This window comes from Anguilla anguilla, chromosome 7 (assembly GCF_013347855.1).
Source record: "Anguilla anguilla isolate fAngAng1 chromosome 7, fAngAng1.pri, whole genome shotgun sequence".
In the NCBI taxonomy this organism is placed as follows: Eukaryota; Metazoa; Chordata; class Actinopteri; order Anguilliformes; family Anguillidae; genus Anguilla; species Anguilla anguilla.
The window spans coordinates 57068904-57089018 of record NC_049207.1 but is presented as its reverse complement, the minus strand read 5'-3'; the positions used below and the strand labels follow the sequence as shown (position 1 = coordinate 57089018).

Genomic DNA, 20115 nt, shown 5'->3' with positions numbered 1-20115 from the left:
GAGCTGACGTGTGAGAAAGACTGAGACAGAGAGATAGGAAGACAGAGATAGAGACAGAGACAAAAGAAGAGACAGAAAGAGAGAAAGAGAGAGGGAGAACAAAAGCTCGCGCATGACTGTTGTTGCAAATGAAGGCCTTAGCCACGCATGCACAGAGTATGCAGATACACGCCTGTAAGACATGTGATCAGGCAGGGAGCCCACAGAGAACATAGTTTATGTGTATAATGGGCCTGGCAGACTGAGCTGTGACTCAGCACCACGCTCCTCACACAGGGGTAACCCTAACCCCAACCCTAACCACAGCTGCAGAGTGCTCCCATGCACACACCGCCACCGGCCTGTGGACAGGACGGCACCCGTGCCACGCGGCAGGCAGAGGGGACTGTGTGTGTGTGTGTGTGTGTGTGTGTGTGAGTGAGTGTGTGTGTGCGTGAGTGTGTGTGTGTGTGTGTGTGTGTGTGTGTGTGTGTGTGTGTGTGTGAGTGAGTAGGTGTGTGTGGAGGGAATGCACTAGCGCTGTACGCAGTTCTGCAGTCAGGTGAGCCAACACAGACCTTCGGGCGTTCTGTGTGTGCAGCAACTCACCCAGTGCAGTCCCTTGTGGTGCCCTCAGTGTTGCCTGCGTTGGTGCTCGCGGTGGTGCCTGCGTTGGTGCCCCCGGTGGTGCTCGCGTTGGTGCCCCCGGTGGTGCTCGCGTTGGTGCTCCCGGTGGTGCCCGGGTTGGTGCCCCCGTTGGAGCTGAGGTGCCCCTGGGGCTCCTCCATGGGCGACCCGGATGCAGACGTGGTGTTGGTGGAGGACTGGGACGAGACGGATTCTGTGCTGCCCAGCGAGGCCTCCTCCGACGCTGCGGCGTTGGACGTGGTCACTGCCGGGGGGGGGGGAGAAAAAAGAGCAGTAAGAAACAACAGCTGGAGTCCACAGGGAGGAAGAACTAAATCTGTTTGGGGGGCTGGGCTGGGGAGGGGCCTGGGTGGGGGGGGACAGGCTAACAGGACATGCTAACTGGACACACTAACCGCTGCACTTTGGCCAGGACCCCAGAGAGAGCAGCGCTAACAGGACAGGCTAACAGGACAGGAGTCATCAGCTCCTTCAGCCTGCTCAACGCACGTCTCAATCATGCCAGAGAGCTGGGGACACACCAGCTGTCAAAGTATTTAAAGCTGCACACAGCAGAGATTCTGCAGAATTCTACTGATTAATGAGGGAGAAACTGACTATTAAAATTGCAAAGTGGAGGTGAACAGGTGACAGCGGGTGTATTTAGTGCTTCACTGTGGGTGAGACACGCAGCTGTGGGGTCCATATAGGCCCTCGCTCTGTGACAGCAAAATAATCAAAATGGAGAAGACGAGATCTTCACTCGTAATCTATCATCAGTAAGACTAACTTCTCTAAGCATGTGCAATATCGCTTACAAATAAAGCAGGTCTAATTCTAAAGCTATGTAAAAAATCTGGAAAGCATTTAAATAAGAAACTCAACTTTTAGGCATGCATGCATTAACATTTACTGCTATAATAAACGGTTTCCTGAAAATAATTCTGTTTGGCATATCGTGTTCTACAGGTGGGTGGAAAGGCATTAAGTGTAACTGGTCTAATTAAGAGCTCTTTGAAGTTGGAAACCCATTAATATCATGTGTTTCCTAATACGAGTAAACAGCCGTTCTGTGAAAGTGCCTTAATTAGCGGGAGAAAAGGCAGAAGCACTACTGCACACCAGAGGAGCTGGAGCAGGATCGCTGCTCATATCTCCAGGTCTGCGGCTGCTGCAGCTCAAGGCATATGGATTTGTTTCTTTATTTCATTTATCATCCTCCTCCACCAACACACATTCCCCCATCCAAATTATTCCATTTCCATTTTTGGTGGAGCAGTACATGGCTCTGTATCCTGCTGACAAACGTCAAAACATCCCACGAAAGATCCCACAGCATTTACAATTGGACACAGACATCTAGCAATAAATTAACACAAACTTTGAAAACTACCATTTAACATAAAATTAACACTTTTTTGAAAGTCTGACAAACTTCACACACTGTTTGGGTCAAATCACGCATCCTTTTCTGAACCCAAGCATCAAGAAATGCAACTGACTTGTTATGCGACAAATACCCCTGTTTCCAGGTTACCAGGTTTCAGCAGGGATACCCGTTTCCAGGTTACCAGGTTTCAGCAGGGATACCCCTGTTTCCAACTGGCTCTAGCTCCCTCTAACAAGCTGTGTAGCTTATGGAAAATGACAAGCAGAGATTGGGGTGGTCACAGTCTCAAACGAGAGTCAACTGAGAGTATCAAATGGTGACTCCAAATGATGAGAAAAGGGGGGAATCTTAAAAATAAAAAAGAATTACACAAACGTGAATACCACACAATCACATGGCTTATATGTTATAATCTACTGTCCTGTAATGATTCAGAAAATGATCTTTGTCCAATACCCACAATGTTTTGAATACGTGGTCAACAGATTGTCAACGCAGTTGTTCATTTATCATGCTTGCTGGAAAGCCTCCTAGTGAGAAACGTGTTGAGACACTTATCGCTCAAGTGGTTTTTACTCAAAGCGAGGATAAAGATCTGGGGTAAGAGATGGTGGCCACATGCTTTAAACCCGAATGAAGTGCCTGCAATTTTAATTACTGTCCTTTAATTAGGTCTAGAGGAAGATACAAAAGTTAAACAAAGACTATGCATTTCACTTTTCACATTTATTAAATACTCTGAGGTCAACCTGCTGGACTACAGCAGGAAGAGGCAAGGTGGTTAGCAGATCTAACTTCCTGTCGTATTCCAGGGTGAACAGACATGATATCCAGCCGGCAGGGCGGAGGGAGGGAAGGCAAAGTTCCAGAATGTTCCACTCGGCTTTCACTGGGCATCGGCACACATATGGAAAAGAGCCGGGGGTCTGACATCTTCAGTTCCCCAAAAGATAATCAGAGCAGGGGGGACCACAGCCCCATACCCGCACCCGCACCCTAACCCTAACCCCCGAAACGTACAGCCCCATACCCGCACCCTAACCCGCACCCTAACCCTAACCCCCGAAACGTACAGCCCCATACCCGCACCCGCACCCTAACCCCCGAAACGTACAGCCCCATACCCGCACCCTAACCCGCACCCTAACCCTAACCCCCGAAACGTACAGCCCCATACCCGCACCCGCACCCTAACCCCCGAAACGTACAGCCCCATAGCCGCACCCGCACCCTAACCCGCACCCTAACCCCCGAAACGTACAGCCCCATACCCGCACCCTAACCCGCACCCTAACCCTAACCCCCGAAACGTACAGCCCCATACCCGCACCCGCACCCTAACCCCCGAAACGTACAGCCCCATACCCGCACCCTAACCCGCACCCTAACCCCCGAAACGTACAGCCCCATACCCGCACCCGCACCCTAACCCTAACCCCCGAAACGTACAGCCCCAGACCCACACCCGCACCCTAACCCGCACCCATACCCGCACCCTAACCCCCGAAACGTACAGCCCCATACCCGCACCCGCACCCTAACCCCCGAAATGTACAGCCCCATACCCGCACCCTAACCCGCACCTGCACCCTAACCCGCAGCCTGCCGAACCCTAACCCTAACCCCCAAAACGTACAGCCCCATACCCGCACCCTAACCCGCACCTGCACCCTAACCCGCACCCTAACCCGCACCTGCACCCTAACCCGCACCATAACCCGCACCCGCAGCCCACCGAACCCTAACCCTAACACACCGCTCCACGCGGAGCCTGCCGAACCCTAACCCTAACCCTAACCCCCAAAACGTACAGCCCCATACCCGCACCCGCACCCTAACCCGCACCTGCACCCTAACCCGCAGCCTGCCGAACCCTAACCCTAACCCTAATCCGCACCCGCAGCCCACCGAACCCTAACCCTAACACACCGCTCCACGCGGAGCCTGCCGAACCCTAACCCTAACCCTAACCCCCAAAACGTACAGCCCCATACCCGCACCCGCACCCTAACCCGCACCCTAACCCGCACCCTAACCCGCACCTGCACCCTAACCCGCACCATAACCTGCACCCGCACCCGCAGCCCGCCGAACCCTAACCCTAACACACCGCTCCACGCGGGTCAGAGGTCACACCCACCTGCCTGAATGTCCAGCACCTGTGGATTGTACACGGCCAGCGGCCGCTTCTGTCGGCTCTGCCGGGTCTTGGACTGACGGGTCGGGGCGAAGGAGGGGTCTGCAGCGGAGGGCGACACGCTGGGGGGGTCGGTGAAAATCTGCAAGAGATTTACAAATAGGACTGTTGAGCAGAGGCTGTAGTCCACTGGGGGTGGAGGGGTATTCGGAGCCTGCGGGAGCGGGGGAGGGGGGGCTGCCAAAAGAGGAACCAGGAACCAGTCCTGAGTGTTTTCCATAAACACAGGGAATGCCTGCAAATCCACTCTGAATACGAACCTGTCCAACTTCAGAAAGAGGCAAATTAAAGCATGAGGGGATGAAAGATGCAAAACACACACGGGCACTTCACTGCTCTCAGGAACCAGTGTGTGCGAGGAGAGCGTGAGGTAAAATATCAGCACATTAATCAACATGGACCCCGAGAGGACAGGGCTGCAGGGGAGGGGACATGCGTGGTGACATCATCAATCTCATTAATCTTATTCGCTGGTTATATTTAGTGTCTGTAGTTTGTCACCGGTACAACCGTGCACCGTGTGCAGTTTATCTTACAGTCGTATTTATCTGCACATCCACATCTTCAATTCATTTGACCCAATGTAGAAACACAGCAAGTGCAGGCCAGGGAGGCTGCCTGGTTTGCATAGCATGCTATTGGCCAGTACAGTGTGGAACTGTGTCTGATTCGATGCTTCAAATATGATTTATTCCATGCTATATATGCCCGGGGCCACCCCTGACCTACTGGGGGCCGTAAACATAATTTTATTTGTAACAGGGTCAGGGAAAAGGCCCGGTGAGGACAGCGCCTAACTGAGAGACTGAAAGTGGAGAAGAGAGGACAGAAATCAGATCGCAGAGCTAATTCCCAGCAGCAACCACTCCTCTCTGGACTGGAATGCAAACAGCGGGAGCAGACAGTATCTGAGGAGTCAGTCTGGAGCCCAGAACCGGCCTTCCGGTGAGATGGGAGAACCAATCAGCTGCTCTGTCTGAAGCTCTGCTGGTGCTCACGCTTCCCACATAAAGTTTCAATTTCACGCACACACGCACGCACGCACACACACATGCACTCACACACACACTCCCAATACACACACACACTTCATATATCTGGATATTCTGTGATATATATTCACATTAATGCATACGTACAGTATACACACAGACATTCACCCACACATGCTGTATGTGATTAAGTATGTCAGTGCAGAGCAGGAGAACCAGTATGTCAGTGCACAGCAGAGCAGGAGAACCAGTATGTCAGTGCACAGCAGAGCAGGAGAACCAGTATGTCAGTGCGGAGCAGAGCAGGAGAACCAGTATGTCAGTGCGGAGCAGGAGAACCAGTATGTCAGTGCGGAGCAGAGCAGGAGAACCAGTATGTCAGTGCGGAGCAGGAGAACCAGTATGTCAGTGCAGAGCAGGAGAACCAGTATGTCAGTGCGGAGAAGAGCAGGAGAACCAGTATGTCAGTGCAGAGCAGAGCAGGAGAACCAGTATGTCAGTGCGGAGCAGGAGAACCAGTATGTCAGTGCAGAGCAGGAGAACCAGTATGTCAGTGCGGAGAAGAGCAGGAGAACCAGTATGTCAGTGCAGAGCAGAGCAGGAGAACCAGTATGTCAGTGCGGAGCAGGAGAACCAGTATGTCAGTGCGGAGCAGGAGAACCAGTATGTCAGTGCGGAGCAGGAGAACCAGTATGTCAGTGCGGAGCAGGAGAACCAGTATGTCAGTGCGGAGCAGGAGAACCAGTATGTCAGTGCAGAGCAGAGCAGGAGAACCAGTATGTCAGTGCGGAGCAGGAAACACATTCCAAAAAAATGTACTTTTTCATTCTTCCTCAGTCCCTAATTTGAATGCTCCCAGCACTCTGGTAATGATTCCTCCTCACCCATTGGGCGGCGCCACGGAGCCACCCACCTTCTCGTGCTGCTCAATGAGGATCTCCACCACAATATTCTGGAATTTGAGGTCCATGATGGCGGCTACGGTCTCCTCCTGGGGCCGCATGAGTGTGGGCCCGAACACCACGCCCAGATTGGCCACCGTCATCAGGTTCTGCTTACAGTGCGCAGCCACACTGGGGGACAGAGCAGCCATCCATCACAGAAGGGCCTTTAGGTAATGTATGACTGGCCCTTAACGGCGGGGGGGGGGGGGGGGGTGTAAACTTGCCTCCCCCCCCACACATACGCAGAGCAGTAGACTCGGGGTAGCTCCTGGACGCTCTTACTTGGCCAGATGGCTCATCAGCACCCCCAGGAGGTCCCGGTTCTTCTCCGGCAGTTTGTGAACCAGGTAGTGGACCGCCAGCACTCGCGACTCTGGGGTGCCACATTCTGGAAGGAGGGGTAATGCCAAAACATCACTTCAAGAACATTACAGCCACTTTTGTCAAATGTCACTCTAGTAAAGACACTCTAGTGAAGATACTCCAGTGGAAGCTAATAAAAGTGGGGAAAACCTTAAACCTCACATTTCATCTCATTTTCAGAGAGAAGAAACATAATCTAAAAGCTGCATCTAATTTCCGTCTGAAATTTAATTAAATACACACTCTACTGTAGGACTGATGCCATGCCAAATAAGTGTCATCAATTCCTTCAAAAAATAAAACAGTCAATAACATTCCTCATGACCATATGCAGTGTTGAGGAAGTTATTAAGGAGGGTGAAAAGCTTTACTTTACGAGCCAAATGTCAAAACACTATCAAACATTAAAGGGGCACCTGCAAAAAAAAAAAGAAAAACAAAGAACAAAACCAACATAAAGTACCGCACAGCTCTGACTGGACCGCAGCCACTATCCTCCCACATGCACTCAGCCCATAACTATACAAACGCCAAGCCAGGATTTCAGCAGCCCAAAAGCTCCTCACAGTCCAATTCTATGAAAAAATATAATTACTAATCCAATTTTTAATTTCCTCACGAAGCTGTTGCATGCACAAGATAAAAACTTTATCCCATTGATGCATGTTGGTGTATGAGCTGTTCGATGCTCATTCAGTACAATACGGCCTGTCTATCAGTGAGCAAGAACAGTAGAGCTGAACTGCTGCAGCACTGAAAACTAAAATAAAAAACAGGTTTATATTTAAACCTCCAAACCTACTAGCTGACGGAGCTAGAAATTAAGGGCATGATTTCAGGTAATTTATTTCCAGCAGCTCCTAGATAAGCAGAAATAGGCGTTGAACTGTCATGATTAAAAACATATCTGTTCCCCAACAGTTCAGCCAAATTCACAACACAATCCAGGGCTAGCATTCATTCCAGCATGACTCTGCAAGAAATAAAAAAAATAAAACTCTCCGTCCAGTCATTCAAAGCTCTCATTCCCAGAAACGAGTGGAAATTATAATGCACCCTTACATCTAAATACTACCTTTCACTATTAGAGTACATCAATCATCAAAGGCCAGGTCTGCCCATGCTAGCTACTGACCTGTGGCAGTGCTGACCTGGAAGAATTCTAAATAGTCACAGATGGGAAAACACTATTGGATTCCAATATTTTCTTAATTCCTTGCATTCAAGATAGAGACTAGCAAACTACTACCTGACCTAACCCTAACCTGACACTGCTAATGTAGCTGCAGACGTCCGTGAGCCACAGTGACAAGCCAGGGAAATGACAACGTCCTCATCGTGATCTATGAGCAACAAGCCATTCGACCCCAGTCATTACACCTGAATTACGCATCTTTCTAAGGCTGTCAAAATCCAGCACTAAAGTGTCTGCATCACATTTGGTAATAGCGGGCACTTACTTGCCGGGTCTATAAACTCTTTGTAAAGCACATAGGGATATGTACTTGCCGGGTCTATAAAATCTTTGTAAAGCGCATAAGGATACTTACTTGCCGGGTCTATAAAATCTTTGTAAAGCGCATAGGGATACTTACTTGCCGGGTCTATAAAATCTTTGTAAAGCACATAGGGATACTTACTTGCCGGGTCTATAAAATCTTTGTAAAGCGCATAGGGATACTTACTTGCCGGGTCTATAAAATCTTTGTAAAGTGCGTAGGTCATCAGAGGTTCAGGGAGACTCCTGCACAGAAACAGGCAAGAGGATGAGCTTCAGAGCACGAGCGCACACACAGCACACACACGTACAACGCAGGGAGCAGTCACATGACCTACACAGAGAGGAGCAGGTTCACCTGAAGCTTCAGCTGAAACTGGTCCTGGGCTAATATACGAGTTCTCATTTGCACAGCAAGAACATGTTGAATTCAGCAGCAGGTCTGACGTGCGCTTTCTGTTCCGCTGGCACAGTTTAGTTCCATTTTCTCAACCTTTTAATCACATAAATTATCTCTAGGAACACAAGCAGGAAGACCCCTAACCACAGCAATTATCTAACTTCTGCTTCTGAGTTGATGGATCTTATTAATGAATCATACAGACGTCTAAATGGTCAACTCTCTCCCATGTATTTATGCTATAAACACACAAATTAATAAGGCACTTTCATACACTAACTTTACACTGCCAAAAAAATGTTCACAGTGATGATGTTCAACTCAAACAGTTGTTTTAGCAAAAATATGCAAATATTTTTTAAGATGGATTGTGCGAGAGAACCAGATTCTTGACCTCTTCGTTTCAGACCATTTCATTTCCTTGGAGAAATCCAACCGTAATCTTTTTCTTTTGAATTCAGACAGCCAGGAGTTACTGTGGATGGTGCAGTAAGAGCTGTTATTTGTGTTGCCTGAAAATATTAATATATTAATATTAATGGGAAAAACCGGCCTTGCCATATCATCAGAAAATCAGCAGACAGTAGGGTAAATGATGGGCTCTTACCTGGAATGGGTGACTCTGATCTCTTAACACCTACTTAACCTAAACCTAAATTATTAGAATTTATTGTTTTGCTTTATGAATTTGGTTCAAATGGATTTTTCTTTGCAGACATAAAATGATGTTCTCTAAAGACTCGGTGAGCCACGTCTGCTCTGCATTTAACGATCTGTTATTGAAAGAGAAAAGGAAGGAGTGGGAGTGCTTAGAGAGAGCGAGCGTCAAATTCACATGCCTGCAGATTAAGATTAGGGCCAAAGTGCAATCAGAGTGTATAACACTGAAATGTGGAGTGTATGCCTATAAAACATTATGGATCTCTACTGTAGGCTATAAAAACGAAGCAGCACCTGTGGGACCAGGCCTGGCTGCTTCTGTTTCTGACGTAGACATGAAGCACATAATCCAACACCCACTGCTAGGCTTTCACTAAACCAGTCGTCTCACCTCAAGTACAGCTTCAATGCGCTGGTAATGGTTTTGATGTCCCAGTCCTCTGCCACAGACAAATCCACCTCGTTGCAAATCTTCTCATCTGAAGAGTGACAGTGACGTCACGTTAATGACCTGCCGAGGCTCAGTGCACTCTACATCAACATGATGCCATTACAAACCTGTGCCATTACAAACCTGCGCAAACCTGTGCCATTACAAACCTGCGCAAAGACAAACCTGTGCCATTACAAACCTGCGCAAACCTGTGCCATTACAAACCTGCGCAAACCTGCGCAAAGACAAACCTGTGCCATTACAAACCTGCGCAAACCTGCGCAAAGACAAACCTGTGCCATTACAAACCTGCGCAAACCTGTGCCATTACAAACCTGCGCAAACCTGTGCCATTACAAACCTGCGCAAAGACAAACCTGTGCCAGTACAAACCTGCGCAAACCTGAGCAATTATAAACCTGCACAATTACAAACCTGCGCAAACCTGCGCAATTATGCCAGCAGCCATACCACCACGCACTCTGCTCCTGCCGACTGGCTGAAGCTAAGCAAGTGTGGGCTTGGTTAGTACGTGGATGGGAGACCACCAGGGAATACTGAGTTGCTGTTGGCAGTGGTGTTGGTGGGCCAGCAGGGGGCAATCTTCCCTCTGGTCAAATAAACCCCAATGCCCCAGTGCAGTGACGGGGACACTGTGCTGTAGGAGATGCCGTCTTTCGGATGAGACGTTAAACCGAGGTCCTGACTCACTGTGGTCATTAAAGATCCCATGACACTATTCGCAAAGAGTAGGGGGTTCCCCGGTGTCCTGGCTAAAATCCCAGATCTGGCTCTCACAAAAAACTTGCCACCTAATCATCCCCTGTTTTAACTGGCTAAAAAATGTTCTCTCCCTCCAGTGGAGCTGCTCAGTGGCCAACAATAGAGGATTGTGGTTGTACTGGGCAGCTCCCAGGTGTGAATGTGTATAAGCGTGAAGCAGGGCGTTGCTGCAAAAGAGAATCCGTGCTCAGCTAACCTACCCTGGGTAAATAAAGGTTAAATAAATAAATAAATAAAAATAAAATGACAAACCTGTGCAGTTACAAACCTGCGTGATTACAAACCTGCACAGTTACAAACCTGCGTGATTACAAACCTCTGCAGTTACAAACCTGCACAGTTACAAACCTGCCTGATTACAAACCTCTGCAGTTACAAACCTGCACAGTTACAAACCTCTGCAGTTACAAACCTCCGCAGTTACAAACCTGTGCAATTACAAACCTGTGCAATTATAAACCTGCTACAAACAATGTTTCTCCTGATCATATCTGAGTTTGTCATACTGTCGAACATGATGTGGCAATATTGTCAATAGGTGTGGATGAATGGAGCCCTTTGTCACATGCACACACACCAATGTAAAAATGGAATTTACACATTTAACTAAATCTCAATAAGATAAGGTCATAACAGTGCTTGAATACAGGGCTTGAATTGCATATACATATACCTTCTGTGCAGGACAGATCATGGTTGGCATGGTGCCGGACATTTAACTCTGTCAGTTTTCCCTCTTTAAGCTTTTTTATAACACATTTCCCATAACACACTGGGGCCTGTATCAGGCTCAAATGCAGGTGTCTACTGGCAGGAGATGTTAGAACATGTAAGCAGCACAGCCGCTGTATTTCAGCTCGTAAGGCATGACAGTACAAAGTAGAATGAAAGTGGAAAAACCAGTCTGAGGTCAGAAATTACTGGAACAATTCAGAGGTGGTGTTCGCACAGCTTCAGCATTTCTCTGCTAGGATATAATGCCTAATGTCTTTACTGTTTAGGCCTCAGAAGGCAGAACTAAAGGTAACTTACCAATCATCATACTTAACAGCCTCTGAACTTTAGAGCTGACCCCCACGACCCGGTACAAGCCCTGGTCACAGATTCCTACATGAGAAGAAAAAGCATTTACGTAACTTCCTGTGTGAGTAAATGAAAGTTACATATGAAAGCATAATGGAACTACTGAGCCTATTGCCCCTTCTGTCTTTCAAATGGTGAATAATGTACACAGGTAACTTATATCACTCAAAAACTCACCTCTGATTATAAAGGCCCATTTAAAAGCATTGATATGATGCAAGACACTACTGCCCCCTTGTGCTAAAATTCAAACATTACACCATTTGTGTTTTTTTTTTGGTTGGAACTTCTAGAAGTTGTTACTTTTTTACAAAGACCTCCCAGAACATTTATTTAAGTGTGAATGCTAATCAATCGCCCATATTATATATACCAAATACATTTCAGTAGATCATATAAGTATCTGTAGTGAAAACAAAAACAGAAAGATTCAGCAGACTTCCCTCTAAATAATGAAAAACACACCTATGATTTTGCTCATATTACCTCTGCTCTCTATGGCATGGATACAGTTTTTCACAAAGGAAAACCCAACTTCATCCAGCTGTGCATCAACTGTAAAATAAATTTGAATTTCACATTCAATCCTCAGGAGCCAAACAAAATACAGCAAGATACACACACACACACACACGCAGACCCTAGATACACACACACACACACACAGGTAGAGCCTAGACACACACACACACAGACCCTAGATATACACACACACACACACACACACAGGTAGAGCCTAGACACACACACACGCAGACCCTAGATACACACACACACACACACAGGTAGAGCCTAGACACACACACACACAGACCCTAGATATACACACACACACACACACACACAGGTAGAGCCTAGACACACACACACGCAGACCCTAGATACACACACACACACACAGGTAGAGCCTAGACACACACACACGCAGACCCTAGATATACACACACACACACACACACACACAGGTAGAGCCTAGACACACACACACACAGACCCTAGATATACACACACACACACACACACACACAGGTAGAGCCTAGACACACACACACACACACACACATGCTGAGCCTAGACACACACACACGCAGACCCTAGATATACACACACACACACACACACACACACGCAGACCCTAGATATACACACACACACACACACAGGTAGAGCCTAGACACACACACACACGCAGACCCTAGATATACACACACACACACACAGGTAGAGCCTAGACACACACACACGCAGACCCTAGATATACACACACAGACAGGTAGAGCCCAGATACACACATCATGGTATTCCAGGGGTGTGAGGACGTGAGAGCCAGACCTCCCAGTACTCACAGCCCAGCACAGAGGCACTGTAAGCCCGAGGCCTACAGACCAAACGTAGCCTTCATACCAACATAAGTCTGATTTCCATTTTAGAAATTTCATTTCATTTCCATCAAGGTACATTAATTACAAAACACAAGCATCATGACTGTCTTACTTACTCCCTCTGTCCTTTGAGTACGTTCTACCAAAACAACGCATCTGCGAAAAACAAGAAAAAACTCATTAGAATGGCACCCAGAATTTACTTTCCTCTTGCCTCAAGGAGCAAAACAAAAACAGATTTCAAATAAATGTCTAATTGCACAATCTATTTCCTGGCCGTTTCCATGGTCATGCTGAGAGTCATGCCGCACGACCACCTTCAACTGAACAAAAAATACATGAAATGATCTGAAAACCAACCCTGAAATGCGTGTTTACTCACTGTACTAAAGTCTGCTTAGTGCGCTAGATTACATCTCTTACATCACAGCCATTCAGCAGAGCTTCTCATCTGCAGGAGCGCATCAGTGCCTCCAGCTGATGTACATGCAGCAGTAGCTGTACAGTAACAGGTCTGTGATCATGGACTCTAGACCACCGTGAAACACTCAGGGAGGTGTGGTCGTGTGAGTGGTGACCGTGGAACACTCAGAGAGGTGTGGTCGTGTGAGTGGTGACCGTGGAACACTCAGAGAGGTGTGGTCGTGTGAGTGGTGACCGTGGAACACTCAGAGAGGTGTGGTCGTGTGAGTGGTGACCGTGGAACACTCAGAGAGGTGTGGTCGTGTGAGTGGTGACCGTGGAACACTCAGAGAGGTGTGGTCGTGTGAGTGGTGACCGTGGAACACTCAGAGAGGTGTGGTCGTGTGAGTGGTGACCGTGGAACACTCAGAGAGGTGTGGTCGTGTGAGTGGTGACCGTGGAACACTCAAGAGAGGTGTGGTCGTGTGAGTGGTGACCGTGACGTATGGTCAGAAGTCTGGGCAGCGACCGTGAAGCGTGAGCCTTCGTTCACAACCCGGTCCGGTTCGACAGGCGACCGTGAAACGAGCGGTTCCAGCCTCCCTTTCCCAGAACGGCGTTCACTCACAGGCTCCTTCCCGCCCATGGCCTGCATCCAGAACTTGCGGCCATCTTCAGAGAGGGCCTGGACCGTGAGGACCAGCCCGGGCCTGGAAGAGAGGATCAGAGGATCAGAGAACATCAGCACCTAACACTATCCCTAACCCTAACCCCACAGGCCTGTTCAGCACCTAACCCTAACCCTAACCCTAACCCCACAGGCCTGTTCAGCACCTAACCCTAACCCTAACCCCACAGGCGTGTTCAGCACCTAACCCTAACACTGCAGCGTTACACTAACACACTCACACCACCAGAACCCCAGTCAGGTCCCATCCCTCCCTTCTTGATCCACCTTTCTCCTGTCCTCATGCCTTCAAACGCTAATTAAAGCTTTGATTGTGTGCGAACAGAGAGCTAGGCAGCGCTCTGTGATGTATGAGAGACTAACAAGGAATGCTTTCTAAATTCATTATGCAAAATGAAAGTTCAATTCAAAAAAAAGTATTTTTCCACACTTTATCTGAAACAGCAGCAATGTTGCACATAGCACATAAAAGCCTAGACCTGGACTGGCAAAGATGCCTCACCGGTCAGTTATCTCGATGTCCAAGCAAAACCTCCGGTCAAAAACGTCATTATTCTTCCATGAGCAGGACTTGAGGGTGACAGACTCCGTTTCACCCTACGGGGGGTGGGGGGAGAGGGGTGTGGCTCAAAGCCCATTCCAGTAGCAGGACAGTCTGTCTCATGAACAGCAGCATCCACAAAGCAGCAGCCATTTTGCAAAAGCTGTAACCAGTTAACCAGTAACTAAGAGAACAGAAACATTAACAAAGCGCATCCTTTAAAATCTCGCATGGGCCATCTTTTCAGTGTGCTTTCTATAATGTGCTGCAAAACCAGTCTGTCGGCTTCAAAAAACGCTTCCCAGAATGCAGTGCGCATTTATGATAACCCAGACTAGAAAACACTCTGAACCAAATCACATTTTTATAGCAATGGCATTCTGCATATCTATACTTTTTGCTAAGCACCATTTCACACAAAATTTTAAAAATTTAAAAAATTCAAGAACAGTTCTATACCCCATAGTGTTAAAGGCATACCATGCAGGATTTTTTAAATTGGGAACACTGTATTTGATTACAAACACAGAGTCTAGAAGGGCCGAAAATGCTGCATAGTACACCTTCAATTTCACTTTTTTCTACTCAATCCTCCACAGTGTAAGAAAAAAAACTTCAGCACACAATTTGAACAAGCTGCCACACCGGACTAAGGTTTAGGTCTGGATTTATATTTTGCCAGCTTCACATTAGTGACTCACGATCTTGCCCCCAGACCGGTGGTCGAACGTCACCATGTGCAGCAGCTTCTGCTCTTTAATGTAGGTGCAGTACCGCTTCACCCAGCTGGAGCCGAACGGGGGCGGTCCTGGTGACAGACATGTTCTGTCATTCAGTCTTTATACACCACACACACAGTGCATATTCACACGCATCTACACTCATCTCTAAACAACAGACGACTGAACTACTACCCTGAGGCTCATATAAATACACCTCGTTAACATGTATGGTGTGTTTTCTAACTGCAAATATAAGCATAATTTCCTCAGTGATTGCGTCTGTATCTTTACCAGTGGTGGTGCTATATCAATGTTACAAAATCAGCCAGTCAGGGGCTTGCAGAAACAGAATCATATGAACAAAAGTACCACATCAGTGTCAAGGGTTAGCTGTCTAACGTGTGTGTGTGAAAGAGTGTGCATATGGGTATGCGTGTGTGTGCGTATGAGTGCGTGTGTGTGTGTGTGCGTATGAGTGCGTGTGTGTGTGTGTGTGCGCGCGCGCGCGTGTGCGTGTGTGTATTTCTCACGTTTCTCCTGGATGAAGAGGTATCCCTCGATGCTGAGCTGGCTGGTCTGTATGTGCTCCTGAGGACAGTCTTTAATCTTCATCATCAGCTCCTCTACCTCTGACCGTGTGGCCTCGAAGCGACTCCTTGTCTGCACATTGGTTGCACATTATTATGTACCGCTAAGCAACAATGTTATCATTAGCCAGAATTCACACTCCCCAAGGCTGAAGAACGTATTTAAAAGAAGGCTTGAAAACTTCTTCAAGTCAGCCACCAAGATAAGTGAATTCACAAGGAGCTTGGTTACTCTGGTGCTGGGAATAACTGGAGTTATTTAAGTGCAAGCTCACATTCTGAATGTTGATCTGCAAAGCTCTCTTGTAGTGGTCAAAGTCCTTGGCCAGCTCAAACCCCTGGTGGTAGAAGGTAAAAACTGTCTGAAAGAACGCCAGCATCTGGGAGATGGAGAAAAAGAGGAGTGGAGACGGGAGTTGTATGGGAGAAAATGCGCAAGAACCCAAATAATCTACTCTCCAGTTAAGCTGGTGCTAAAGAAATCAAAGGAGCAAACTGGACAGACGACTGCATTTATATACTAACTGATCGAGCAGATTGTGATGAGGATGTCTCCTAGACTGCTGATGATGTTTCAAAAGATTTTTTTCATCTGTATAACACTTATTTCATGTTTAATAAAGAAAAACACAAGCCAGAATGCTCACAATATACTTTGTGTTTAAATAACAGCTGTACAACAAACTGACTCCACCAAGAAAAAACACAGAGTGCAGTTCATGCTGCTTATTGTGCAACAGCTGCAGATGTTATCTGCAATATCAGCGGCTGATTCACTGAGATATCAATGCATATAACGCAACTGCAGCACCACACGCGCATGGTTAGAGAGCACAATTTACAAGCACAGTAATATGGCAATATGCAGCATTTCATCAACACTTCTGCCCTCAGCATAGCTCACGGCCACCATGACATTTACTCTTCAGCTGCGATTAGCTCCACGTCACCTGGTTCTGCTCTTCCACAGGCGCAAGCCAAGTACCTGCTTCCATTACCCACAGTGCATTGCGGCGTACGGGTACTCACGGGCTCCACGCACTCAAACTTCTTCCTCTCCTGGATCTCCTGCAGCCGGCACACGTACTCCAGCGACTCCTCCTGGAAGTGCTGCCTCATGCCCTCCACCTGCACGTCTGCCTGCAGGGGGAACACACCCTAAAACCAGCTCTGCAGGGGGGACCCCAAAACCAGCTCCTCTAATGCTCTGCAGGGGGGAACACACCCTAAAACCAGCTCTGCAGGGGGGACCCCAAAACCAGCTCCTCTAACGCTCTGCAGGGGGGAACACACCCTAAAACCAGCTCTGCAGGGGGGACCCCAAAACCAGCTCCTCTAATGCTCTGCAGGGGGAACACACCCTAAAACCAGCTCTGCAGGGGGGACCCCAAAACCAGCTCCTCTAACGCTCTGCAGGGGGGAACACACCCTAAAACCAGCTCTGCAGGGGGGGGCCCAAAACCAGCTTCTCTACCGCTCTGCCAGGAGAGAATGCCCAGTGTCATGTTTATGAGTCCAATAGGGACCACATGTACTCTCTCAGAGTCAAATTTACCCTGTATGAGTGGATTTAACACTGAACTGTGCAGAAACACACACAGGAACGCCTTGGGGAGGGTGGGGGTGGCACAGTGTGCAGTTACTTTTGTGGTTTTCAGGCCATTTTGCTTCAGCTGAACAGCAGAGTCATTGATAAGCTTTAGTGTTTATATTTATTTAAAAGTTATTACCCTCTTTTCACTAATAGGGTTAGGGTTAGGGTTCATTGCTGTCAGCTCTCATATCTGTCTGTGTGTGAGAATGCAGCTCGCTGCATTCTTTGTTGTGCGTATGGCATCATGTCAACAAAGAGAGGTTATTTAAGGTCACACAACTGCTTTCTGCTAACAGAGTGTTTTTGACTGCTATTGTATCAGCACAGATGCTACGAATCACAGAAATGAAGTTCGTTCAGCAGCAGAAAACGTAACACAAAGCATCTTCCAACGGTTTAATGTCTATTGTGGAGTGGAAACCGGAACGTAGGAGAGAACAGACTGAGAAGAGCGAGACACAGTAGCAGGAACATCAGCACTGCAGTGCTTCCTGTGGTTAGGGTAAACACCACAGAATAAGACGCTCTGTTCAAAGGTCACCCACTCTCAAGGTTAACCTGCGGAATCTGCAAGCGCTTTCTGAGCAAAAAAAAAGCACAAGTCAAGATTGCCGGGCTTTACGCAATCGTGTCAAGGATGTAGGCTGAACAGGTTCTGTCCTTAGAGGACACGTAAAGTAAAAACAATATCGCCAGCGCAGTGAGACAGGCACACCTGCACACACAGGCAGGACTGCTGAAATCAGCATTAGCAGCGTAGGCTGACAGGCCTGCAAACGCGCTGAGAGGCCTGCAAACGCACTGAGAGGCCTGCAAACGCGCTGAGAGGCCTGCAAACGCACTGAGCGTAAAATAAAGACTGAGGTGCATACTTCCGAGATCATAACTGCTGATTATTCATTATGAAATCATTCATTAACGTATTAGTAATAATTAGAAGAGCACCTCCTGTAACTGCTGGTCTTTCTTCTTGGCAGAGAGAGTCAGAAGCTTCTCCAAGGAGCTGTAGTACTTCTCCGTCTCCTTCTCATACCGCTTCCTCTCCTCCTGCAGACCACAGCAAGAGAAAGCAGGACAGGTGAGGGAGGCGGGGGGAGGGGGAGGAGGTGGGGCAGGGCTGGTGAAGGGGAGAGGGGGAAGTGGTGAAGGGGAGAGGCGAAGGTGGTGAAGGGGAGTGGGGGAGGTGGTGAAGGGGAGAGGGGGAGGTGGTGAAGGGGAGAGGCGAAGGTGGTGAAGGGGAGTGGGGGAGGTGGTGAAGGGGAGAGGGGGAGGTGGTGAAGGGGGGGAGGGGGGGTGGTGAAGGGGGGGAGAGGCGGAGGTGGTGAAGGGGAGAGGGGGAGGTGGAGAAGGGGAGAGGGGGAGGTGGAGAAGGGGAGAGGCAGAGGTTGTGAAGGGGAGAGGGGGAGGTGGTGACGGGGAGAGGCGGAGGTGGTGAAGGGGAGAGGAGGAGGTGGTGAAGGGAGGGAGAGGCGGAGGTGGTGAAGGGGAGAGGGGGAGGTGGAGAAGGGGAGAGAGGGAGGGGAAGAAGGGGAGAGGCGGAGGTTGTGAAGGGGAGAGGGGGAGGTGGTGATGGGGAGAGGGGGAGGTGGTGAGGGGGAGAGGGGGAAGTGGTGAGGGGGAGAGGGGGAGGTGGTGACGGGGAGAGGGGGAGGTGGTGATGAGGAGAGGCGGAGGTGGTGACGGGGAGAGGGGGAGGTGGTGAGGGGGAGAGGCGGAGGTGGTGATGAGGAGAGGCGGAGGTGGTGATTGGGAGAGGGGGAGGTGGTGATGAGGAGAGGCGGAGGTGGTGACGGGGAGAGGGGGAGGTGGTGACGGGGAGAGGGGGAGGTGGTGAGGGGGAGAGGGGGAGGTGGTGATGAGGAGAGGGGGAGGTGGTGACGGGGAGAGGGGGAGGTGGTGAGGGGGAGAGGGGGAGGTGGTGACGGGGAGAGGGGGAGGTGGTGAGGGGGAGAGGCGGAGGTGGTGAGGGGGAGGTGGTGACGGGGAGAGGGGGAGGTGGTGAGGGGGAGAGGGGGAGGTGGTGACGGGGAGAGGGGGAGGTGGTGAGGGGGAGAGGGGGAGGTGGTGACGGGGAGAGGGGGAGGTGGTGATGAGGAGAGGCGGAGGTGGTGACGGGGAGAGGGGGAGGTGGTGACGGGGAGAGGGGGAGGTGGTGAGGGGGAGAGGGGGAGGTGGTGACGGGGAGAGGGGGAGGTGGTGAGGGGGAGAGGCGGAGGTGGTGAGGGGGAGGTGGTGAGGGGGAGAGGGGGAGGTGGTGACGAGGAGAGGGGGAGGTGGTGACGGGGACGCACCTTCGCTGAGCCCAGCTGCTCTTTGCGGAATTTCTCCAGCGGTTTGAGCAGCGTCTCTGTGATGTTCCTCATCTGGAGAAACAAAACGCTCAGCCTCACACAGAGCTTCCAGCGACGAGTACGGGGAACTTCCTCAGTTTAAAATCAGCAGAGAGACTAAACCCTGAATTAGACTTCACACACAGTACAGTACTGACTAAGCCCTGAATTAGACTTCACACACAGTACAGTACTGACTAAGCCCTGAATTAGACTTCACACACAGTACAGTACTGACTAAGCCCTGAATTAGACTTCACACACAGTATAGTACTGACTAAGCCCTGAATTAGACTTCACACACAGTACAGTACTGACTAAGCCCTGAATTAGACTTCACACACAGTATAGTACTGACTAAGCCCTGAATTAGACTTCACACACAGTACAGTACACTCTCGCTGTCCATCTCTCTCTCTTTCGCTCTCTCTCTCTGTCCATCTCTCTCTCTCTCGCTCTCTCTCTGTGTTCGTCTATCTCCATGTCTTTGTTACTGTCATTTCATGTCTCTCTCTCTCTC

The 20115-nt window shown here is 49.1% G+C and overlaps 1 protein-coding gene across 1 annotated transcript in view; it reads right to left on the bottom strand.

Annotated features, from left to right (window-relative positions):
• The window catches only part of LOC118232414 (rho GTPase-activating protein 10-like), a 40186-nt gene that overhangs the window by 8125 nt on the left and 11946 nt on the right, over nucleotides 1–20115 (bottom strand). Inside the window, exons 4-20 of the mRNA XM_035427396.1 lie at nucleotides 19557–19628; nucleotides 18211–18312; nucleotides 16701–16811; nucleotides 15947–16051; nucleotides 15615–15744; nucleotides 15064–15170; nucleotides 14324–14418; nucleotides 13762–13843; nucleotides 12848–12887; nucleotides 11836–11904; nucleotides 11299–11373; nucleotides 9442–9529; nucleotides 8178–8236; nucleotides 6412–6517; nucleotides 6099–6258; nucleotides 4137–4275; nucleotides 589–871 (exon numbers count right to left, since the gene is read on the bottom strand). Of these exons, the coding sequence (XP_035283287.1) occupies nucleotides 589–871; nucleotides 4137–4275; nucleotides 6099–6258; nucleotides 6412–6517; nucleotides 8178–8236; nucleotides 9442–9529; nucleotides 11299–11373; nucleotides 11836–11904; nucleotides 12848–12887; nucleotides 13762–13843; nucleotides 14324–14418; nucleotides 15064–15170; nucleotides 15615–15744; nucleotides 15947–16051; nucleotides 16701–16811; nucleotides 18211–18312; nucleotides 19557–19628 (1823 nt within the window). The remainder of the gene's footprint in view (nucleotides 1–588; nucleotides 872–4136; nucleotides 4276–6098; nucleotides 6259–6411; nucleotides 6518–8177; nucleotides 8237–9441; nucleotides 9530–11298; nucleotides 11374–11835; nucleotides 11905–12847; nucleotides 12888–13761; nucleotides 13844–14323; nucleotides 14419–15063; nucleotides 15171–15614; nucleotides 15745–15946; nucleotides 16052–16700; nucleotides 16812–18210; nucleotides 18313–19556; nucleotides 19629–20115) is intronic.